This window comes from Eublepharis macularius, chromosome 1 (assembly GCF_028583425.1).
Source record: "Eublepharis macularius isolate TG4126 chromosome 1, MPM_Emac_v1.0, whole genome shotgun sequence".
Classification (NCBI taxonomy): Eukaryota; Metazoa; Chordata; class Lepidosauria; order Squamata; family Eublepharidae; genus Eublepharis; species Eublepharis macularius.
Window position 1 is genome coordinate 148,475,733 of NC_072790.1, and position 26,062 is coordinate 148,501,794.

The 26,062-nt window shown below is 41.4% G+C and overlaps 1 protein-coding gene across 1 annotated transcript in view; it reads right to left on the bottom strand.

The window, feature by feature from the left end:
• The window catches only part of PCNX2 (pecanex 2), a 328,170-nt gene that overhangs the window by 297,969 nt on the left and 4,139 nt on the right, over positions 1-26,062 (bottom strand). The window contains exons 2-5 of the mRNA XM_054980165.1: positions 18,806-19,005; positions 18,339-18,456; positions 3,650-3,686; positions 155-1,444 (exon numbers count right to left, since the gene is read on the bottom strand). Of these exons, the coding sequence (XP_054836140.1) occupies positions 155-1,444; positions 3,650-3,686; positions 18,339-18,456; positions 18,806-19,005 (1,645 nt within the window). The remainder of the gene's footprint in view (positions 1-154; positions 1,445-3,649; positions 3,687-18,338; positions 18,457-18,805; positions 19,006-26,062) is intronic.

The following is a 26,062-nucleotide window of genomic DNA, read 5'->3' on the forward strand; positions in this document are numbered from 1 at the left end:
AATAAATAGATAAATTAAAAATATGTTTATTCTTTGTGATGTTTGAGCATGGGCAGCTATTTTGGAATAGCAATTTGTCTTAATGCAATGAAAACACCCCAAAAATCTGTCACATGCATAGGAAAGCCACTAATGCGGAAACCATGCAGCATACCTCCAGACAGGCCCTTGTCTTTTGCAGCCTCTGCTTTATAGTCAGATGTTGCTGCCTTTGAGGTATTAATAGATTCCAGCAGTGATACAAATTCCAAGAAATTAGATTCATTTGGTATCTGTCCTTCTTTGGCTTCCAGGTCAGATTTAGATGTTGGCAAAAGTTTTTCTTTGTCACTGACGGTCTCTGTGGAATTCTTACTTAAAAGGACATCTGTCCCACTGTCCACACTGAGCACACGAGCATGTCTCTTTTCATGCGTTGTTTTGCAAGAGGGCAAGCCCAAGTTTTGTTGCCCTTCTTTCAAATGTCCAGTTGTAGTTGCCAAATCCTCAAAGACAGTTTTTGGAGAAGAACCAACTTCTGCATGGCTATTTGTTGGATTATCATGATGTTCTTTTCCAGCATGGTCTTGTTCACCAGATTCATAGCCAGAACATTGGTTAGACGATGCATCTACATTTAAATGCTCTGGTGTTCTTAAACTTTCACTCGCTTCTTGATAAACGTGGCCTCCACTATCATCAGATAGTTCAAAAGTAATGACAGGTATTCTCACTTGTTCATTATTGTTTTGTCTACTGTGTTGATCCACTGCAGCAATGCCTGAGTCAAGATTTGAACTGGACTTTTCAGTTCCCATCTTCAGATGGAGCGAGCCTTCTAAATCACTAGTTGAATTTTGGGTACTACTCATAGTGATAATGATTTTAATTGGTTCATGAAGAGGAAGTGGATCTCCAGGAAGAGTATTATCAACAAAGGCCACAGCTACCTCACTCTCTGAATCATCAAGGTGTAAATTCACATCATCAACATAAGATCTTTCCATAGGACCATCGTTTGTCTTAACGGCTACTATATTACACTGTGAGCAACTATCTGTAATGCTATCTTGGGCTGACATATCCAGTAATTTCTCTCTCTTGAAACATTTTGGATTGCTTAAGTGCTCTGAAATAATGACTGAATTATCACTGTTCCAAGGCTCAAAGGAAAGGCCAGTTTTTAAAATGTCATACTGAGACAAGGAAAGGCTTGGCAATTTTTTAACCACACCTTTATCAAGAGGAGTATCATTCACTCCATTGTGGCCAGAAGGTTGTACTTTCTCTTCTTTTTCATTGGTTGTACTAGTGATAAATGTCTCCATAGCATTTGGCTTTGCCACTATTGCTGATGTAGTAGAACTTGACATAAGTGCCATAGAAGCAGTAAGAATATCTGCTTTGACACAGGGTGAGGTAGATGAAATTGGCTGGGCAAACTGGTCTTCTAAAATTGTTACCCCTAATAAGAACAACAACACAAATATAAGGTCATCCGAAATAAATGTGATGTTCTGTCAGTGCAGGCATATCAGAGAATCCATAGTACAGTCTCATTAAAATCAATAGGAAAATGCACAGTTTAGTTACATCCTACTGCTCTCATATTTCTTATGATAGCACCCATTATTCATTCATGATTTAATAGGTATTTAATTTTTAAAATGTATGAAAACACAAAAATGTACACTCATCTTTCATTTATGTAATAACACAATTACCAAAACTAAAGAATCTTTTTATTTCTTATTTTTATATCCCACCTTCTTTCAAGGATCTCAGGATGATGGATATTGGGTGATCCCATTTAGTCTCAAAAGTAACAACCACATGGAGTAAGTTAGGTAGTGTGACTAGCCTACAGTCATCCAGTTATCATCATGGGAAGTGGACATTTGAATCCAGGATTCCCTGCTGTAACACTCTAACCACTATACCATACAGATATGTACCATGTTAAAATCAAATGGAAAAGTCTGAGCTGCTCTTGAGCAGCTTGGAATTGAGATAACAGCTAAAGGTCTGAAATCTGTAAGCCAAGGCATGAGGTGATGCTGCTGCTATATTTATTCAGTTGTCCAAAATCCTGCTTCTAACATGTGAACTGGACCCAGTTCAGACATCCTGGATTATTGTGATGCAACAGAGCCCTGGTGCATCATGAGTTAATGAAACAGCTTAATACTCAGTTCTGCTAATTCAATGCACCTGGGTAAAAGACATTCCAATTAACAACTCAAGGCCATTTCAGCTGGAGAGTGATACCACCTGATTTTAGGGTTGGGAGTGGGGAGTAAACAGCACTTAGATCAGTGTTCTGGAAAGTTACCAGAAACTGGCCTCCTGATTGGTCAATGTAAGCCCGAAACCTATAACTGCCCTAAGACCTAACTAGGAGCATGATGAATGATGACAACTGACAAGATGGCAGTGACAACAGCAATTGGAAGGGTTTTGGTGCCTCGCTTGTGTATCACCTGGCTGCTACTCACACCATCTGTGCAGAGGAGTTAAAGAGCAACTCATCTCCAGATAACAGTTGTAAGACCTAGCTTAGATAGCTTTATTGTTTTATGCTTTAAAAACTGCTAAGTCTTACACTGGAGTTGATTTTAATCGATCATTTAATTAAAACTGTTTAATAAAGTACTTATTTTCCCAAGTGTAGTTGTTTTACTTGTGAATATCCTACCCTTGGAACCCAGGTGAGGGTAACTGGCAGTCTTGCTAGGGTTTATTGTGTTTATTAAGGGGTTCCACTAGCTTCCAGACTCAGGGAATCAGAAGAGGCAGCAACGAATAAGCCTCTCTTCCTCACCTTTTGCACAGCTTAGGCCCTATCAAGGAGATGAGGGAATGTAGAGAGTGCCCGGCAGGAGGCACACAGGTTACAACTACCTACAAATCAAACAGCGGAAGTTCCCCATGTCTATAGATAATGCACAAATTAAATAAGCCACCAGTGTAGGTGTAGTGCTTAGATCATTGGGCTACAGCCTGGGTCACCCAAGTTCAAATCCCCACTCTGCTACAGAAGCTCACTGGGAGACCTTGGGTCAACCACCCTAATGTAACTCACATGGTTGTTTTGAGGATATAATGGAGTAAGGGGGAAATTATGTCCACTGTACTAATCTCCTTGGGGTAAAGGCAAAATAAAGGTGTACTAAATAAATACATTTCTTAAGAAAAAAGGCTTAATAATTCAATAATAAAATAATTCAAGCCTACAATCATAATCGTACTCTTGGAAGAGTACATTCCATTGAACTCGGTGGAACTTACTTTGATTAACAATACTTAGAATTGTTCTGCATTACTAAGAGAGTCAGGGCCTAGGTGTGAGATCACAAACCATTTTAGGACACAAATTAAGCACTACTTTCTTGTCTAAAATCAAGACAGGAGGAAAGAGACAGTTTGGATTGTTTAAGGGTGCCTGGGAAACAGCGGGATAGAGATATTTTAATTGATTTGGCAATATAAAATAAATAAACCTAAATGGTGACTTAGCACAGTTAATGAAAAGACTGCTAACATCTGAATCAATTCAACATTTGGTTAAATTCTGTCACAGAACTGTCTATAAATATGCTGTAAACATTGTGAGAAACAATGCTTTCTTGGAGAGGTTTCATAACAGTAACAAAAATTATCTGTAAGATACCTTTTAAGTCTTCAATTGTTTCTTGAGCTGGCAGCTCCTAAAATGAAGCACAGGGCTAATATGACAAACAGGTTTTCTGTAAAAGTTACAGAAGTTAAATCTAAGCAGTAAGCACTGCACAGTAGCAAAATCAAAGGTTAAAAAGTAACTGTTGAATGCAACTACCGTATCCAATACACATCATCTTACAGGTATAAGGGTACAGTTACTTGTTCATTCTGAATGCAATAAAAGATGAGAGGGAAGCAGGGGCTGGACCCAAGTCCAAGCGCTCCCTTCCTATTGCCTAACAGATCATCAGTACTGATCCCATCACAGGACAAAGGGATAGATCAAGGACACATATTTGAACTTTTTAAATATTCCCTCTCTTTTGTTTATGAATTATTGAATAATTTTTTGCTTCATATTTTCAAATATATCTTTATAACCATGGCAAAAAATGGATGTTACTAGAGTAATGTGGAACAGCAGGATTTGAGTCCAGTGGCACCTTAGAAACCAACATGATTTTCAGGGTATAAGCTTTCAAGAGTCAAAGAGCTTTCTTCAGATATAGTAATGGGTAATGTGGCTTCCACAAAAAGCAATACCATGTTAAATCATTATTTTATTTATTTACATTATTTATAGTCTGCCTTTCTCACTGATATTCAAGGTGGATTATAAAGTGTAAGTGAAATACAATCAACAGAATGGGGCATTCAATAAACAGTGCGATAGAATTTGGACCCAACCAGAGATCTGAAACAGAGAAGAAACAAACCAGATAACAAAGCACAAACATTTAAACATGACACAATAACTGATGCTGAAATTACATAGTGGGAGCATACCTGTGGAACAAGATACTCCCTAGTCTCTATCCCTTTGCAACTTTCTGAACCATTTTATTACAGTAATGAGAAATGTTGAATCACTTTTGAAAATTAGCCTTGTTAAATCTCCAATTTTGATTGTTCTAATCTTGATCAGCCTTTTGAGGTTCAGAGACTAGACTAGTGAGACTAATCTTAGTGTAATTTTGCTGCAAAATGGTCCATAAACAGATCAAACACTGTATTAAGAATTTTTTCTGCCTGGCCTCTATTACAGCCAGGATCCAAATCAGAGTGTATTTGTTATTAGCAAAAAAAAAAAAAACCCTTGCAAAGGCATCACAGCTAATTGTCTGTTCCTGAGATGGTAAAAGTTTAGAATTAGAGGTCAGCAGATGTCAAGATACCATAAACAACTGGGAGGGTCATTAATTGGCTAAGGTAGTGGTTGCAGAGAAATAATGTTTCTTAGCTACTATCACCGCTGCTTCTTTCAATGGGCTCTATAACACACTCTGTCAGATTCAGTGCAAGTTTTCTGCCAGCTTCTTTTTAGAAGTCTTCTGGCCCACTTTAGGTCGCCCAAAAACCATGGGGCTGGCTTTCTCCTCAAGGGTGGGAGAGGTCAACAAAGAACAATTCAATAATTTTGAGGAGTTTCACGTTCCAGGCTGCTGCCACAGTCCTGACAGTTTGTGTTTGGAATCCTAAAATCCCCCAGAGCATTTTGGAAACCAGAACAAGCCAGAACACTTTAACCAGGCCTCCCTTTTTGCCAGGTATCAGTGTCATTACAGCCCTTGCCTTCAGTAGATAATGGTCAGGCCAATTCTCCAACCTGAAAACAAGACCTCCTGCAATGATTTTAAGTGTGTGTGTGTCTTTAAATGCTTGGTGTGGTACAGATGAAATGTGGAGGTGAAAGAGAGGGATGAGTGAATGATATGATTGCTTGATGACTGAGAGTGTGGGTGGAGTGAATGCAGTTTTTAGTTACTGAGGGAGAGAAAAGATTCAGCCAGGGCAAGAGAGGTGAGCTGTGTGCAGCTGGAGAGTGTCCATGTATTTTTGAAAGAAAGGCAACCTGTGTGGAAGCCTGAACTGTGTGTGTCTGTGAGACTATATATTCATTCTATTTGAAGCAGACAAACTGTGGGTGCACCTGAGAGAGAAAGTCTATGTGTATTTGAGTGAGAGGTTGATATTTGAAGCAGGCAAACTGTGTGTGAAGCCTGAGAGAAGATCTGTGTGACTGTGTCTATGAAAAGAAACTTTAAGAACCAATAACACTCTTTGAAACCATCAAGCTTAAGAAATAATATGAAACTGATAAGCTTCTTATTAAAATAAACATTTACTTTGTTTTGATGAAATCGCATCAGCGAGGGGGGTCCAAACCAACGCATCTGAATACGGGAACCAAAGAATGACCAGGACCTATATTCCAACCTCTGGAAATGGAGAGACGTTTGCGCTGGCAACAAGGCCAACATATCCAGTGCGGGGGGTTTGGACATTTCACACTGGAGTGCCCAAGTAGAAGTGTTTGGAGAGGTGTTTGAAGAGGAAGAAGCTAATGAGCTTCCCTCCCTCCCTCCCAGCATCACGAAATAGAGAGCATTCTGGACTCAAAGTTTAAATACAATAAGCTTTATTACCTTGTGCATTGGAAATACTTTGACCCCAGCTACCAGGAGTGCGTCCAATCCTCTAACATGAATGCTCCTAAACTTATAAAGAAATGTCATGATCTATATCCTGACAGACCTGGACTCCTTTGAAGGGAGGAGACGTTCTTTGGGAGGGCAGAATGTCATGTCTGTGTACAGCCATACCATGGTTGTCTGCTTATTATATTGCTTGTGCCACAATACACTGAAGCTGTACTGCATTATTACTAAATTGATGTGTAACTCTATCTGATCATCTGTAACCATATTACAGATGTTATTTCCTTGGGACCCAGAAAGGGCCTCTCCTGTTAGCAAGTCTCGGCTAGAGATGGGCACGAACAGAAAAAAACCCCAAACATGATGTTTGTTGTTCGTTGTCATCCATGAACAGGAACTCACGAACAACCACGAACATGGCCCTGTTCACAAACATGTTCGTGGTTGGCTGTTCGTGGGGGGCCAGCAGGCTCTCTTCCAGCCATCATCCAAGTCAAGATCCTACTGCACCACTACCAGAAACCTGACATGAGCAGGCACCAGGAAAGGTACTGTTACGACCCCTTCTTTCTCTTGGGTAGATTTTGTCTTTAATCTTTCCCTTACACCCTCTAGGTAGATCGCTGCCACCAGGAATATTATATTCCAAGATATTTTATTTAAATTTTCCCTTTAGTAATGTGCCCAAGCGCTAGGCTCCTTCGTGGTTCTATGTGGCCCTGAGGATAGGAATGGGATATAGCAATGATAGATACTCTGGGATAGATCTCTTCTAAGGCTTTACACACAGTTTGCCTTCTTTTCCCTGACTGAATGTTCTTTCACAAACATACTCAGATCAGGTTTCCACATAGGTTATATTTCTCTCAGTAATACTCAAACATGCTATGGCAGCACACAGCTAGCCTCTTTTCCTCACTCAATATTTTTCACAGAAATACTTAAAACTGGTCAAGCAGCACACAGCTAGCCTGCTTTCTCCTGACTGAATCTTTTTCACAGAAATGCTTAAACTGGCTCAGGCAGCACACAGCTAGCCTCTCTTTTCCTGACTGAATGTTCTTTCACAAACATACTCAGTTCAGGTTTCCTCACAGGTTATATTTCTCTCAATAATACTTAAACATGCTCAGGCAGCACACAGCTTGCCTTTCTTTCCCTGACTGAATGTTCTTTCTCCACTCTCAGTCTAAAACTGCATTCACTCCACCCACACTCTCAGTCATCAACCAATCATATCCCTCACTCATCCCTCTCTTTCACCCCCCCCCCCCCTTCATCTGTACCACACCAAGCATTTAAAGACACATGCACCCATTTACTTAAAAGCATTACAGGTACCAATAATAAATAATAGCTTGGGCCCAGAGCCTGGCAGCAGCCCTGGAACTTGAAGGGGTAGATCCCTACCGCACCACTCCCAGAAACCTTACCTAAGCAGGCAGCAGGAAAGGTACCAATAATAAATAATAGCTTGGCCCAGAGCCTGGCACCAGCCCTGGAACTTGAAGGGGTAGATCCCTATCCCACCCCACACAAAGAAAATTCAAGCTCCAATGCACTCTCTCTATCAAAATGCCAACAGCAACTGTCTCTCCACTCTCTGCAAAGTCAGAGCTGGGAGCCCCCCTCCCCCCTGGTCTTTGCTCCCTTGTTGTAACAAATTTGGAGCTCCAGGCTTGAAAGTGGTCTATCAAGAAAGACCTACCTATCAAGCTAAATTGGGCTTAGATTGGGGTTTCCAGGGCAACAGCAGGAGTTCAGACAGAGTTCAGACAATCCCTGCCTAAATTGCCAAGGGAATTGATTGCAGGTGCCAGACTGTCTGGCTTGACGAACAGCAACGGATAGCAATGAATGCGGCTTGCAACAACCACCTGTTCGTTTAGTATGGGGCCTCACAAACAGCTTGCTCGAGAACAGCAGATTGGGCTGTTGGTGGCTTTTTTTTGTTCGTATTGCCGTTTGTGCCCATCTCTAGTCTCAGCTAGCTGTGACCTTGGTGTGTCTTGATGCCAGTTTTCACTCCTTTTCCCAGATGCTGGGAAATATGTATTGTATACCTGATACATAGTCATAACTGAATAGATTCTCACACAACTCTTGTAGGCTTGTGCGCCAAAACCTTAACTGTCATTTGGAGTTCGGGAAAATCAACTATAACAAAGAATGCTTGATTTGAATGGTCACTTCTGTCAAGCTCCATGATGGAGAACAGACCTAAACTGCATAGATCCTAATAAAGCTGATTCTGCTGGAACCAACGTGTGTTCACTGTGGATGGTCTTGAGGGGGTTACCCATCAGGGACTGACAGCAGCACAAAAAGAACTTCCCAGGATATGTGGGGGGTGGTTGAATTAGCAGAAATTGTGCAACACAGCCTCTGTCAAAATCACCCACAGCTGCGGGACTTCCGGTTTGGGATCCATGGAGGTCTAACGCAGCTCTAAGTGCAGAGCTGACCGGGCTGCCGTTTCAGCGGCCGGAGGGGCACAAATAGCCCCCGGCCACCTGCTCTCAGGCGGAGAACAGGCAAAGAACGCTCAAAGACCTCAGGGCGCGTTGATCTCGGGCGAGGGGGGGTTCTGCGCTAAGGATTCTCTCTCGACCCTTGAGGTCCCACCCTTTGACAGGTCGGCATAGATCTCTGCGACAGACCCGGGGCCAGTGCGGCTGGCATAAGACCTTCGTGCCCAAGCTTCAACAGGGGGAAAATAAACGGAAAGAGAACTTAAGATTGAAGCAGTGATTACAACCCAGAAAGACGTTTGAAAAGGTAAAGATCACTATCTCCTGAATTGGGATGGATTGTTAAAAGTAACGAAGTTTTAAAAGGACTTTTTAAACTGCAACAGACTTACTATAAGGAGGGGGAAACCCGGCAAGAAATAGATTCCAAAAAGGACTAAGTAAAAAGAAGTAATTTCAGAAAAGAGACATTTGTTTATCATACCTGTGGTTGAGAATCGATAGCAGGCTGTGGGAAAACTTCTACCATCGCGAGAGCTGCAGCGGAGAGTCGGGAAACAGGAAGTACGTAATAGTGATAGAGTCGCCAGAAGGAGACGGCCCCTACTGGAAGACAGGAAGAAGGGCATCGCCATTTTTGAACAGGGAAGGGCTTTGGCTTCAGCAAGGGCGGAAGTAGGACATCTTGGATTACAAAAGGGTACAGAGAAACCATAGAGAAAAGACGCCCGACATTTTGGATTTTTGAAGCGATTTTTGTTCATTTAAAGGACCGGGACTTTTAAATTAATTAAAAGGACTACCAATTTGGACGCCACGGAGCTAAGAAAAGGTGCAGACTCGTGGGAGCGAGGTAAATCAAGCCCCACGATGTCGAAGAAAGAGTGGCAAGCAGCCATAGAGAACTTGGACAAAAAATTTTGTGAAATGCTAAAGGAGCTTAAAGAAACAAAATTGGAGTTGGTGAAAGAAGTCAAAGATGTCAAAGAGACAGTTAAAAATGAGCTGGTAGAAGTAAAAAAGGGAATGGAGACGATACAAACCGACCTGCAGGCAGCGCAGCAAAAAGTTAACGATGTGGAGAAGGCGATGGACAACCTTACAGAGACGCAGCGAACGGACATGAGAGTAATGAGGGGAAGAATGGCAGTTGCGGAGAGTAAATATATGGAAAAGCAGCTGAGGTTTCGAGGTTTGTTGGAAGTAGAAGGAAAGACAGCACAAGAACAGGTGACTGAAGTGTTAGTTGAATACCTGGAAAAGGAGGAGGAGGAGGTTGTGGCTTTCCTAGATGTGGTGTACCGAATAAATTCCAGATTTGCGACCCAGAGAAAGGTACCAAGGGATGTGATAGTGCAATTTACGACAAGGAATGTAAGGGAAATGATAGTGACTAAGCAATTTCAAGATCCATTGATAGTTGATGGCAAGACAATTATCATCATGAAGGAGTTACCCAGATCGGTGCTCTTGGACCGGAAAAAATACAAAGTGTTAGTCCAGACTTTGAAAGACATGAAAGTAAGATACAGATGGGAATTACCGGAAGGGATATCTTTTGAATTTGGAGGGGTAAGAAAGCGCATCAGATCTGAATTGGAAATGGAAAGGTTCATGATGGACAATGAAAAAGACTTACCAACAACAAGGCTTTGAATATGGAGTGCAAAGTTTTATCGTGGAATGTAAATGGACTTAACTCACCTAATAAGCGAAAAAGTATTTTCCACTGGCTATTAAAACAGAAATGTGATATAGTTTGCTTACAAGAGACTCATATTAGAAATCAGGATGTAAAATACCTTAAAGTAAGTAAATTGGGCATTGAATTTGTAGCGGCCTCAAAAAAGAAAAAAAGGGGAGTGGTACTATATATAAAAGAAGAGCTGCAACCAAAGGTGATAATTAGAGATGGGGAAGCCAGATTTATAGCAGTGGAATGCATTTGGAACTTAAAGAAAGTGTTGGTGATTGGAATATATGCGCCTAATGGAGCTAAAGAGTGCTTTTTTGAGGATTTAAAGAAGCAACTAGATGAACTTTCATATGATCAGATAATACTTGCAGGAGACTTCAATGGAGTTACGAATTTGGAACAAGACAAGAAATCAGCCACTACACAAAAGAAAAGAGGATTATTACCAAAGACTTTTTTTGGATTAATGCAACAGGAAGCGTTGGAAGATGTGTGGAGAACGCAGAATCCCACAATCAGACAATATACCTTTTTCTCTGCAAGACACTCTACCTTATCGCGTATTGATATGATCTGGGCCTCAAAGGACTTAGTACTTTGGACTAAGGAAGTAGAAATAATGCCTATGGTAGGCTCAGATCATAACCCAATTATGTGGAAATTTGGAAAAAGAACTAAGAGAAAAGGATGGAGAATAAATGAGGATTTGTTGCAAGAGGGAGAAAATATGGAAATGTTGAGAAGGGAGACTAAATTCTTCATACAGTACAACATGAATCAAGAAGTACCAACCAACAAGGTATGGGACACGTACAAGGCAGTAATCAGAGGTGTATTAATGGACTTAAATGGAAGACTCCGAAGGAAAAAAGAGGAGAAGAGACAGGAGATTATGGAAAAAATAAAAGCCAAAGAAATCCAGTTGAAGAAAAGACCAGGGAAAAAGAAAATATATCAGGACATTAAAATCCTTCAGGAGCAGTTGACGGCCATGAATAATAAAGAATTGGAATGGAATCTGAAAAGACTGAATCAAAAGTCGTTTGAAGGGGCGAACAAACCTGGGAAATTTTTGGCATGGCAATTGAAGAAAAGAAAGGAGAAAAAGATAATAAATAAAATATGTGATGACAATAAAGTACACCTGGAACAGGTCGCTATTAGCAGAGCCTTTTATAAATTTTACGCTAAATTGTATGATAAGAAAGAAGTGAATAAAGATGCGATAGCCGCATATCTGGAGAAAATGAAGCTGCCAGTAATGTCCGAGGAGTGGAGAGTTAAACTAAACAGTGAAGTAACAGAAGAAGAGATAAGGAAGGCAATACAGTCAACAAACTTGGGAAAAGCGCCAGGGCCTGATGGACTCACAGCTAAGTTTTACAAGGCAATGGCCAATGAACTGGTACCGTTTTTAAAAGAGGTGATCAATGGTGTTATGAGGGACCAAAGGATCCCAGATACCTGGAGTGAAGCAAATATATCATTGATCCCCAAAGAAGGACAGGACTTGACCAATGTTAAAAACTACAGACCTATCTCTTTACTTAATAATGACTACAAGATTTTCGCAAAGATCTTGGCGGAGAGAATAAAGGGGTGGCTAGCCGAAGTTATTGGAGAAGAACAAGCAGGCTTTTTACCAAATAGACAAATCAGAGACAACCTAAGGACAGTCATAAACGCTATAGAATACTATGACAGGCGATGTGATAAGGAGGTTGGTTTCTTTTTTGTAGATGCTGAAAAAGCATTTGACAATTTGAACTGGGACTTTATGTTTGCCACCATGGAACAGCTACAAATGGGGGAAAGGTTCATAAGAGCAGTGAGAGAAATTTATAGAGACCAGAGTGCAGCAATTGTGGTGAATGATGAGCTGACTAAAAAACTGATTATTGGAAAGGGTACAAGACAAGGTTGCCCGCTATCCCCATTGTTGTTTATTTTGGTTCTTGAAATTTTGATGATGCAGATTCGAGAAGACAATGCAATCCGTGGTATAAAGATAAAAGACTTTTCCTATAAGGTCAGAGCGTTTGCAGATGATATAATGTTAATTGTGGAAGATCCAATTGAAAACATGCCTAAGGTAATAGAAAAAATAAAAGAGTTTGGAGACTTGGCAGGTTTCTATGTAAACAAAAAGAAATCAAAGATTTTATGTAAGAATATGATTAAACAAAAGCAACAGTTATTAACGGAAATAACAGACTGTGAGGTAACAAGTAAGGTGAAGTACTTGGGAATTGAATTGACTGCAAAAAAATATAGATCTATTTAAGAATAACTATGAGAAATTATGGACTCAAATAGAGCATGATTTGATCAAATGGAATAGGCTGAACTTGTCATGGTTGGGAAGAATTGCAGTAATCAAGATGAACGTGTTACCAAGAGTTATGTTTCTGTTACAGACGATACCAATCATTAGGGACTCCAAGCAATTTGATAAATGGCAGAGGAAAATATCAGAGTTTGTGTGGGCAGGCAGGAAGCCTCAAGTGAAAATGAAAGTGTTACAGGATGCAAAAGAAAGAGGGGGAATGCAACTGCCCAACTTGAGACTTTATTATGATGCAATCTGTCTGGTATGGTTGAAGGATTGGATCACATCGAAAAATCGCAAACTGCTGGCCTTAGAGGGATACAAAAAATTATTTGGATGGCATGCATACCTATGGTATGATAAAGTAAAAGCAGATTCTATGTTCCTGCATCACTATATTCGGAGAAGCCTCTTCACAATTTGGAAGAAGTACAAAGAATACCTACAAGAAGGAATTCCCTCCTGGGTGGTTCCATATGAAGTAATAGATCCAAGAACTGTCGATAATGAACAACAGTGTTTAACGTATAAGGAGATAACTCAAATAGAATCCTTTAAAATAAGAATAAGAACGCAACAAGAGATGTCTCCAAACTACGACTGGTTTCAATATAGACAAGTTAGAGATCTTTATTACTCAGACTGTGCGAAGGGAGGGATAAGGATGGAAGACTCAGAATTAGAGAAAGTAATTTTACAAGAAGACCAAAAGGAAATTTCTAAGGTCTACAAAGTGTTGTTAAAATGGTATACTGAAGATGAGACAGTCAAAGTGCAAATGGTGAAGTGGGCTATAAACTTTAACAAAGAAATAACAATGGAGGCGTGGGAATACTTGTGGAAACATACATTGAAAATCACGACATGTACCAATATTAAAGAGAATATTTACAAAATGATTTACCGTTGGTATCTGACGCCAAAGAAGATTGCACTAGGGAACTCGAATATGTCTAATAAATGCTGGAAATGTAAAAAACATGAGGGATCAATGTATCATATGTGGTGGACTTGCGAGGTAGCTAGGCAGTACTGGGGGGAAATAATAAGAGTAATGAGTGAGATTTTACAATTTCAAGTTAACAAGAACCCAGAACTCCTGCTACTGAACTTGGGAATGGAAGACATCCCAGCACAACATAGGACATTGATATTCTATATGACGGCAGCAGCCAGACTTTTGTATGCGCAGAAGTGGAAAGTACAAGAAGTGCCAACTACTGAGGACTGGATTTACAAATTGCTGTACATGGCGGAGATGGACAAAATGACAAGAAAACTGAGAGACCTTGATCCAGGGCAGTTTAACACGGGCTGGGGAAAGCTGAAACAATATTTGGTGAAAAATGGGAGGTGGGAGGAGAACTGTGGCAGTTTGAAAATTATTGAGGTACACAGGAGGAGAGAAGTGACTATACCGAGGGGGTGGAGAGTTAATGGAAAAATTCTAAGCAACTTTATATGATTTTTAAGTATTATATTAAGTAGCAATAGCGTTGATACTATGTGAATTAATGGGATAGAAATTAACTAATCTATATTTTTTGGAAAGATAACCGTATAACATAGAGTGAATATATACATACATACGTAAATTCAAAGATGGGTCTAATTGTTAGACTTATGGTATATGTATAGATAAAGAACAACATATAGAACAGAAGCCTAAGCAAATGACAATAAGTGTGTATAATAAGTATGTGTATAGAAGTATTGGAATTGATGTATAAAGGGGGGCAAATTGTTTGTCCCATATTGAAGAGAATAGAAGGAGTAAGATAAAACACAGGTTATCAAAATGAATATTATTAGTAGTTTTAATGAAGAAGATAGATTAAGAGGATTTTATTTATATGACAATTTATATGACAATTTATATGTGAAAGGAAGTGGAAATAGTGCTTAGAAGAATCTGAAAGTATATTATAATAAACAAATAAAATAAATATGAAGGAGTAGAGCGAAAGTGGATAGGGGGTTGGAAAACTGTTGGAAGTCAATAAAAAGGGGGGAAAGGGAGGGGGTTAGAATTAGAAAAAATTAAAGAATGTGATTATAATTGTTATTATATGTTTCTAATCCAATAAAAATTCTTTAAAAATAAAATCACCCACAGCTGCTATTTAACTATAAAAACTCTGGAGTTTGTGTTAGACAATTTCAAGTTCTACCTTCCTGAAGCCTCAGCTACTTACTTCCAAACAGTAGGATAGAAATGTTCGATGTATTGTCGAAGGCTTTCACGGCCGGAGAACGATGGTTGTTGTGGGTTTTCCGGGCTGTATTGCCGTGGTCTTGGCATTGTAGTTCCTGACGTTTCGCCAGCAGCTGTGGCTGGCATCTTCAGAGGTGCTACACTCTTCATATTCATATGCTACACCTCTGAAGATGCCAGCCACAGCTGCTGGCGAAACGTCAGGAACTACAATGCCAAGACCACGGCAATACAGCCCGGAAAACCCACAACAACCAGTGGGATAGAAAGTTGAAGAAGTAAAAAAATGAGTTCGGGCAGTTTTAACTGCTAGCCAACTGACCAAGTTGGGGGTTGCTGGATTTTGGTGGGAGAAGGGTTAGGAGGTCTGCTGGTTAGGCAGGGAGTCCATTAGTCTTTAGGTATTCTGAAGATAGGAAGGGCTTGGGTGATGTTCTGTCAAAAACAGCTAAAAGTTAAAAGCCTTCTGTTCTGGAAAAATTCTGACAGAGAACGGAGAGAAGGCAGAAAGACTCAATGCCTATTTTGCCTCAGTTTTCACCCCGAAGAAGAAAACATATCCACATAGAGATGGTAGTAGGCAAGGCATGGCTTTGAGGCTGCTAGTTGACATGGGCAGAGAAGTTGTGGAGAAGCACCTTGCTACTCTGGATGTGTACAAATCTTTTGGCCAGATGGGGTACATCCAAGAGTGCTTAAAGAACTTTCAAAATAGCTTGCAGACCCTTTGTCAATCATTTTACAGACCTCTTGATGGACAGATGATGTGCTGGAAGTCTGGAGGAGGGCTAATGTCATCCCAATCTTAAGGAACCTTATTCAACCATGGTGAGTTGCAGAGGGCTTTGCCACCATAGGAAGGTTTGGAGTGTTTTAGAATAATGAAAGGGTTCCATATGAAATATTATTATTGCACTGATGCCTGAAGAAGATTGGGAGAAACAAGCTAGATCAGAAAAAAGGCTACTTTGGAAGCTCAAGGTTTGTCCCAGCTTTTCAGCGTTCTTTGGTTCTATGGACTGAAACTATTGTTGTTAGTGATTGTAAAATACACAATGAATTGCTAAGTAAATTGCAAGTTTTCAGCACTTTGTAGTCCTATAGACTATTGGAGTTAATGAATTTGAAATGTACTATGAATTGTTAAGCACTCTTTAAGTATAGGCAAACAAAAAGGAGAGAGTCCCTTGCTAGAGCAAAACAACCAGAAGAACCCAACTAGTTCTTTAAGTGCCTAATGGTTTTATGATCTGAGGCATAATCTGTGAATGAATTGCTTTACAACTCATTAGTGCCTTATGTTTTGATAGACTGAGACACATTGGGTTGTGAATAACTTTGAAAGTACTAGGGAGGTTAATTGACATATATACCTGTATAGAAGCTATTGTAGTATTCCAATTATTTGTTTTATGTGGAATAATGAATATATGAGTTCAAAGTAACATAAGTTGTAGTGTTTGATAACACACTTTATTAGCTTGAATACTTAAAAATAACTGATTGGGATGTGACACATTTCCCCCCCTCTTTAGTAACTTTAAACCATGGTCCCTTGTGTCTGATGAGCAGTCAGACCCCTCCTCATGCTATGAGGGCAGTTTAAGCTCCACAAGCTTAAAGGTATCCATATAAACCAGACAAGCAGATGCCAAAGGTACATAATCTGAACATGCACCCATGTCTCCCTCAAACTCAGAGCAGATCTGGGCAATTTTGTCTGCAAAATAAGTAGCAAATTGATCATAGCAGTCTGTCATATGGTCAAAGTCCCATTCCTAGGGGCTATGATGTAAAAGCCTCCACACCACATGAACAGTTCATCTGCATGATTACATGCAGACACAAGGGAGGCAGAGAAATATTGCCTTCTCACCACCATCACTGCTGCATAATGGGTTCTACTATGGGCTCTATGCTGTGTTTGATCAGCCTCGCTCTGAGTTTTCCACCAGTGGCGCTCTAGCCTTCATCTCTCCCATTTCATTGCCATCAATTTCCCCATAAAACACGGAGATGGCTTGGCTTGGCTCTGTCCAGGGAGAAAGTGTGCTTACAGGTGATTGTGTCAACAGCCTGGGCCATCTTCCTGTTCCAGAGAGTGGTCAGGGCCTCAACAGAATAGTCAGCAGCTGAGGTGGGGAAATCCCCAAGGGCTGACAAGAAGCCATTAGAAGCCATCAGGTACCTGGACAGGACCATCTTAATGGATCTACCACTTCTGTGGAAGAAAGAGGAAGCAGTAAGGCTAAACTTTGACCGATTCCAGATGGCCAGAAATTGCGGTTTTTCTGCGGAAATAATCGCTTACCGGCCACACGATCACTTTCGTCTCCATCCGCTTTGTCTCGCAGCGTGCCGTGCCGTCCCGCTTCCGGATGTTCGCACGGCCAACTGAGGTACCCGGGATTGGTTGTTTCCTCCCCGTCACAGTTGACGTCGGGGGCCTTCATTGGTTCGCATTTTGGGTTTTTAAAAATTTTTTTTACGTGTTTTGCGCAAATGCGCAAACGTACAGGTATGCGAATATGCAGCATTGACTTTTGTGCGCTTTTGTGCATTTGTGCATTTGTGCACATTTGCGCAGTTCGATGTGCGCAAACGTGCGACTGCACAAATGGCGCCCGGTTTTTAAAAAAAAATTAAGGGAATATTGTTGCCGGCCAGCCGGCAAAGGAAGGAGGAAAAGGGGAGGGCCTCTCCGCGGCAACGAAGCGTCCAGAAGTGTGCAAACCCGCAATACCGTGTTCACACCATCTGCTTATAGAGCGCAACTGAGCGGCATGGACCGCAGGTAAGCCGGGACAGGAAATTGCGGGTTTTTACGAGTGAGGTCGCTGAAAAAGCGAAAGCACTCGCTCTATTTGTGCCCGTCTGGAATCGGCCTTTATCAGGTAATGATCTGTCCATGACAAGGGAGTAAGCTTTTATTCTCCCACCTCCAGGTCACAGTATAATAGACCAGATCCAGTGTGTGCTCTGCTCAATGTGTGAAGCCACTAATTACTTGGGACGGGCTCAATGCTGTCATGGATGCCATGAAATCCTGAACCCTCCTGACAGATCGGCCTTGGCATGGATGTTAAAGTCACTCAGGACCACCAGTCTAGGGTCACCAACATGCCTGAGACCAGCTATAATACTGAGAAGGCTGGAGAAAAGGAAAATAAAAAACAACCAAGCCACACATACCAATGAAATAAACCTGTTTCTTCATGTTTTCATCAAGCCTACTGTATGGTTCCATCAAGCCTATAACCCCCCCACCCCCCCACCCCCATAATATGTCAAGATCTTTCACAGATCTTCTAGGGTCTCATCTAGTTTGATGTTAAAATGAGGCAAAGTGTCCCGGTGCAGTTTATACACCAAACATGGAATCAATTGGGAAATTATGAGGACTGTAAAATTACCAGATTTAGCTTTCTGTTAAAAAAACACACTTTTTACAAATGCAGAGTGATATCATTATACAAAAAGGTATACTAACCAATACTCCTGAAGACTGGTGAGAGAGTACAGCCTGCACTTTTACACTGCTGTGAATAGTTGGTGTTGAACCATTACGCTTGAGATCTTCAAATGCAGCACTGTCCCCTATATTATTGCTATTCAGAATTACAGAAGACAAAAAGTCAGTGATGCTTATTCCTTACAATAGCTATTAATGGTTTCAATATAAATGTGTTTTCCTGTCAAAAAATATGGATCAGCTGTTCTGAAGGAGACTAATTTAACTCCATCTAACAAGAAGTTCACACTAACATGAATTTTCTGACAGAGATACAGGCACATAGACCTCCTAGTTAGACTGAGGAGAAATAAAATCATCAGCACCCATTTTCTCACATCGAGGAAATAATATGCATGTAGAAGTCTCCTTCAGTGTGTGTACGCTCCCTAAGTAAATCAGAGGGCACCAAGAATGATTTTACACAGTAGGGAAAGAAAACTTACCTAAGATTTATACGACGAATTGCATTATCTCTTTTAGCTTCTTTATTTTGCTTTCCTTCCCTCCAAGAGAGTTGTTGCTGAATTACTTCCCCTTCGTCAAACATAACATGCAGACGGTAACTGACCACCTTGATTACTGTGAAAAGTAAAGTCACAGAACTACAGTAGATGAAAGCTGTGATGGTATTTGGAGGGAATGCCTAGAAATGAGAACAATAGAAAGGTAGTGCAATTAAGCTATTGTTTACCAAGATATCATCTCTTGCATCCATTTTAATTAGTGATAAGATCAGTCATAATTGCTAAAACGGTTACTCCTAGAAATTATAATGATGTTATTCTTTACATAGGCTGTTTTCAGACACCACAAGAAACCCAAGCCTGAGCCAGAAAGTCCTTGAGCTCCTCCTCCATATAGAGATTGCAGTTTGTTGTGACATCTAACCTGGAGATGAAACAGCAAGTTATGGTTTGTTCTCGCAGGATTTTAAACCTAGTTCAAACACCTGATTTATAGGCAAGAGAACAAAGGACAGCTTCTCATTTGACCCAGTTCAGATGCCACAACAACTTACTGTTAGTTTCAACCAAAAAGTCTATGCACAGGGGGAGAGGAAGAGAGGCACAAATCTATGGACTTCCTAGATCATTTTTATCACAATAATATTTGCATGCAAGTATTGCATAGTACCTTTTGTGAGTGCTCAAGGCACATGACTTGTTACACGGTTGTGTAGTAGCTAGCATGAGACTAAAATCTAGGTGATCCAGGATCAAATCTCTGCTCTGCTACAGAAGCTATCCAGGTGAACTTGGCCAGTCACACACACTCCCCACCTAACCCACTTCATAGGGTTGATATGAGATAAAGTGAACAGAGTGAGAACAGAGTACTTTGCCCTGAGCTCTTAGAGGAAGGATGAGATTAAAATGTACTAAATAAATAAACCCAATAGTATTCTAGCATTAGCATTCCCACAGTACAGATGGGAGGCTTAATGACAATGCTACACAGAGTTCCAGGCTGACGTGAAATGTAAAGCAGGGTTTCCTGGCTCACAGGTCATTCTCTTAACCACTGCACTACACTATTTCTTATTGTTTTATTAACATGTCACTAGCTGTTTGTCTTGTAAGACAAAAATTGTATATAACATGGCCAAGATCCAAAGAGTTTGTAATGTTTACACCATGCTTAAAACAGAGTTGCACTTGCCTGTAACTGTTGTTTGTCGAGTATCTTCGGTGCAGGCATACACTGAGACTGCACACGTGCAGGCCAACCGTGGAGCAATTTTTCTAGCTTAAAATCTCTCAAAGGGGGCATGCACAGTAGCATTCCCACCAAAATGCAGTTGCTAGGGCGAGTGCCCCCAGATTCCCTCAGTTCTCCTGAGCTGCCAGAGAAACAATAAGAGACAAATAACACATTGGGGCAGGAGGGAAGGAATGTGTGCCTGCACAGAAGATACTCAACAAACAACAGTTACAGGTAAGTGTAATACTGTTTTCGTCCTTGTCCTTCTGTGTACTCCCACATTGGGAGTATAGCAAGCTACTCACCAATAGAGGAAAGTGTGAAAGATTAGCCAAACAGCGACTGGAGCACAACCGTGCCTACTGCTGAATCAAGTCTTGCATTTGTATCCACAGAATAATGCCTGATGAATGTGTTGGGTGAGACCAAGTTTATCATTATTATTATTATTTATTACATTTTTAACCTTCCCTTCCCGCAAGCGGGCTCAGGACAAGGTAGAGAAGTTATAAAAATATAATACAAATATTAAAAACAATTCACAAAACAGTTCATCATAAAATCAACAGATAATAACTGTCCCAAGATGGGGTCAATTCCAGATTCCTAACCATCAGCATACAGGGGGAGGGAAGCGGAGAGATAATGTACTGCAACCCATACATGGGTCAGCTAACTAATGGGCACTACATAGCCCCGTGCTTTACCCATATGTTGGGCAGCCAGCCGGTTGACACTGTATAACCCCACACTTAGTGGGAGGCTGGTGGGAGGCTCTGTGAGGATTTCATGCTGGCCTCAACCATATGGCTGGTGGAACATATCCGTCTTAGAGGCCCGCCGAATTGATAGAAGATCCTGACAGTCCCGGGTGTCCTCAGACAGAGAATTCCACCAGGTTGGGGCCAGGACTGAAAAGGCCCTGGCCCTGGCTTGACACATGTCCTGCAATGGCACACCTCAGAGGAATGTAGTAGAAGCAGCTTGAGCTCGCGTAGAGTGTGCTTTGACCAAGAATGGGCAATTCATGCCAGCTTTGCAATAACAGAGTTTAAGGGCTGAGACAATCCTTCTTGACAAAGTCTAGGAAGAAGCTGAATGTACTTTACAATTACCAGCATAACACACAAAGACTTGGACTTTCAAATGTGTTTTGTTCTTTGCATAGAATACAATAATGACCTTCTAAGATCTAGCAGGTATAATGATCTTTCTGCACTAGAAGTGAGATTGAGGAAGAACACAGGTAACACAACCTATGCAAATGAAACTTGGACATCATCTTGTGTAGGAACTCAATACTGGTATGTAATCCAACCTTTTAATGGAAAAATTGCAAGATTGCAAAAATTGCAATCTGAAAGGCAGTGGTTTCCCCCACATGTCTGGATGAGGTAATGGCATTGAGAAACACCACCTTCATAGTTACATATCTGACAAGACGCCAGAGGTTCAAAGGGGGGCAACATCAACTGGGCAAGCACTAAGGGCAGACTCCACTGCGAAACTAGAGGAACTCTGGGAGGGAAAGTTCTAAATAAACCCTTGAGAAACTGTTTAGATATATAATGGGCAAACACGGTTTTACCATCTACTCTTTCATGAAAGGCCAAAATGTGTACCATTATACTGTTTACTGATAGTCCCGCTTTGTGTAAGCCTTCCAGAATGCATGGTAATGGACAGGAAAAAGGTGAGACATCACTGGATTGTAACCAGTGAGAGAAACAATTCCATTTCTGACTGTAGGAAATTCTGGTGGACAATTTTTGTGCATTCAAAATTATTTGTGCCATCTCATTAGAGCACTCTAAATTGGGGCGGGGGGGGGGGGGGTTGAGTAACCACACTGTTAGCTTCAGAGTGGCAATATTGTGGTGCCAAACATCTCCTCTGTGTAACAGGTCTGGAGCCAATGGTAAATGGTGCAAATGACCTTGGGCCATAGACTGACGAGTCGGAAACCATTCCTGAGGGGGCCAGAAAGAGTGATTAAGATGCAATGAGTTTGGAATGCTTGAATCCTGCAAAGGAACTTGGTTACCAGTGGGGTAAGAGGGAAGGCATAGAACAGGCCATGAGACCATGAGCTCTGAAATGCATCTTCCAAGGATCTGTCCCTGCCCAGGAGCAGAAGCTGTTAGCCTTTCTGTTGGACCTTGTCGTGAACAGATCTACCAAGGGAAATCCCCATTGATGGAAAATGGGTAGAAGGTATTTTTCCTGTAGGGGCCACTCATGTTGATTCAGAAACACTCTGCTGAGGGCATCTGCTGTGGTGTTTGCTTTCCCCACTATATGAATAGCTTGAGGGTGGACGTTGTTCAGCATGGCCCATTCCCAGAGGGCTGCGGCTTCAGCATAGAGCTTGAGCGATGCGGTTTCCCCTGCTTGTTCAGATAATATAGTGCTGCAGCATTGTCCGTGTGGATCTGAACCCTCTTGTTGCATAGAGTACCTGCAAAAGAAACAAGGGAATAACAGATCGCTCAAAGCTCAAGGACACTAATGTGCAACTTAGATTCATCTGGAGACCAAGTGTCTTGAATAGAAAGCATGCCACAATGCCCCCACCTCAACCCAATGAGGAGGCGTCACTAGAGACGGAGATATCAGCACAAAAGGTACCAAAATTGAACCTCTGAGATAAATTGTCGGGGTCAATCCACCAGAGTAAGGATTTAAGTATTGCTCTGGGGATAGACAGCTTGATTTGTTGACTGGTGGTCCTGGGGTTGTATTTGCATACGGAGATGGGCAAAAAACACCATGGCTGTGGTGGAATCCATAAGGCCCCAAAGTGTCTGGCTCATGAGAGCTGTCTAGTACTGATTAGTAAGGGGAAAAAACGGGCTAAACTCTGCAACCTTTGCATCCTGACTGTGGGCAAAAATATCCTGCCCAGTAAAGAATCAAGCTGCATCCCGATAAACTTAACGGTTCTACAAGGGGTTAGAATAGATTTGTCCCAATTAACTAGCAGTCCTGAGAAACCGTGTTGATGGTAAGATGTATGTGTTCATGAAGGGCTTCCGTTGTGGCCCCTACCAGGAGCCAGTCATCCAGGTACAGGTATACTGCACAGCCTTTGGAGCAGAGGAAAGCTATGACAACTGCCAGACACCATCGGCACTAACCAACATGGTGATGAGCTATTGAATTTCTTGGGATTAGTAAGTTATATACCTATGTATGATTATTATTATTATTGAGTTATTGCTGAACCTCATAAAGGAGCGCCCATACTCTTCACTCTCAGCGCCACTCCTCAAAAAGGTCTTCAAGACCATGAGGGAAGAAATGTCAGCCACACTAGCCCAAGTCAACTTCTCAAGGACAGAAATCCTTGTTCTAACCAGGGTAGGAAGGGGCCCTTCTTGGACTGACTGTGCCTGTATTCTGCTGTTTGGGAGTCTGTTACCAATGACTCTTGGGTTCTTTCAGTTGTTGCTGTTGGATACAAGTTGTTGTTTACTGAACACACACACACCTGTTTCCTTACCTTCTACATCCTCATCTACCTGTTCTCGTAGTCTTCAAGTAAATGTTTGTGATTTGTTGAGGAAAGGTGCTATTCACAAAGTTGATTTGCAGACATCTCCCTATGGGTTTTGCTCCAGATATTTTCTGGTTGAAAAGAAGGATGGTAGTTCTAGACCAATCCTGGATTTGAGAAGTCTCAACAAGTTTATAAAAATGCAGAAGTTCAGGATGCTTACTCTAGTAAAGGTCATCCAACGTCTAGAAGCAAATGTATGGTTTGATATCATTGATGCGTTCTTCCATATTTTAATCCATTCAGATCATAGGAAGTACCTCTGTTTCATGTGCGGGGATGAGGCTTTTGAGGACACAGTCCTACCCTTTGGTCTAGTCTCAGCACCCCATGTGTTCACAAAGTGTCTGGCTGTTGTCATAGCTTTCCTCTGCTGTACAGGTATAACTTACTAATCCCAAGAAATTCAAAAGCTCGTCACCATGTTGGTTAGTGCCGATGGAACATTCCATAATAGGGCGTTTACAAACCAGTAGTTAAAAAATTTAATGCATTTAAAGAAACTACGGCCTTATTTCCCAAATGTTTTTACATCAATGTATTCAAAGTCCCCCTATAAATAACAAGAGAAATCTATCTCATTGTTCAAACCATTAGGAAATAAACCATAAAGGAGAACTCATTAGTATAATTTTAAAATCTTTATTACAGTTAACATGTTATAAGATTACAGCCTGAAAAGAAGTTGGATATGAAACGGGTGTGAGATTTGAAAATATGCTGGCAAAACCAGTTGGCTCATAGATGTAGCATTGTACTCTGGTGCTCTCCTTCCATCTTGCAGCAGACCGTAAAGGTCACTTTAACAGCTTACATGAGCAGCAATGACCTTCAAAATACATGAGAGATTTAAGTTACACAACAGATATTTACCAGTTTCATTTCATGATTATTCACCAGTTGGACTGTTATTACACACACACACACCCCGCAATTTTAAAATCTATTTATAACTATCTAGCACTTAATAGCACTTTAAATTACAAAACACATAGAAATATAAAACTTGTAGGACACATATGACTTTGTCTTAAACCTCCGGGTGAATCTTTGGTTTGGTTAGCAGTTTCAAAATACCCAGAGAAGCCCTATAGGTTAGTGTGTCACTGGTGGTAGGACTGCTGATAAGGCTGTTGGTAAGGCTGCAATCTCTGGAAGCCTCTGGGGTTAAATGATTGTTGGGGGCAATGACCCCAAGAGACTTCGTGGTTTGGTGGTTTTTTCATCTGAGATAACCATTTACCAGTCTTCTCAGAGAAGAAAAGGGATCCCTCAAATGGAAACTCCTCAATTTTTCCTTCTTGTCACATGGAAACACAGTGGACCAGAGCCATGAGTGGTGCCTCATCACAATCACAGATGCCACAGAGTGGGCAGAACAATTGGTGGCATCCTTTCCAGCTGTCATCTGCTGCTTCTCCAGCATTATGGCCTCACCTTGCAATGCTTTCAGCAATGACCATCTTTCCTCAGGAAGATCTTGAATGTAGTTAGACATTTGTTGCCACAGAAAGAGGTTTGATAATGCGCAATCTTAAAATTTAAAGGAGGAGTTTAAGGAAAGAGTAGACTTTCCGCCCTACAGCTTCCAATTTTCTGCCTTCCTCATCTGCAGAGGCTGAGAAGGAACCATGCCGATATCACACCTGCACCTCTTCGGCTACCAAAGAAGATGGTGCAGATGATTGAAGAAGTATAGGCAGTCTTGCTGCTTTAGCTTGTAATGCATCTCGATTTTACGAGAAGTGGCTGGTGCTGACGATGTTGACGGCCAAACTGCTTGTGCCATATCAAGCAGGCAGAAAAGCCACTCTTACAGGAGATCCAGAGTATAACACCTGCAGTACTTTGCTCTTGGCCTTCGACGTTGAGGTAGAAATGTCCAGCTCCAAGGCTGTGGCCATCTGGACCATCTGCTCTAAAAAGAGATGATAGTCATCACTGGAAGATGTTGAACCCATGTCCCCCATTGTTTCTTCTGGGGAGGGTTCAGAAGCCAAATCAGAGGTCATGTCCGAGTGCGAGATGATGTTCTCCTCCTCATCGGAACTGGGAAACTCCGGTGATGGTAGACAAAGCCAGTGGTGTGGAACCATTCTCAGAGTGGAAGACATCGGAACGGCAAAGGTCAGATCTGCAGAGTTCATTGGAACAGATGGAAAAGGCGGCAGCATGTGGGAAGAGATGGCCAGAACCAAGGAGGATGGCTGGCATGGAAGGAAGCCAGGTGCAGACTGCCGCCAATTCATGAAGTGCTGCCAGTTGGTAATGTTACCCACTCCTGGAACAGAATGCCAAGGTGGAAGAGATTGAGGAACTCCAATCACAGGCTGTTGCAGCCATTGCGCCAGTATGGAACGTTGCTGGACTGGTTCTGAGAATTGTGGCATAAACGGATCCAAAGTTGAAAGAGGATTGAGCTGAAGGATCGGATCTGACAAAG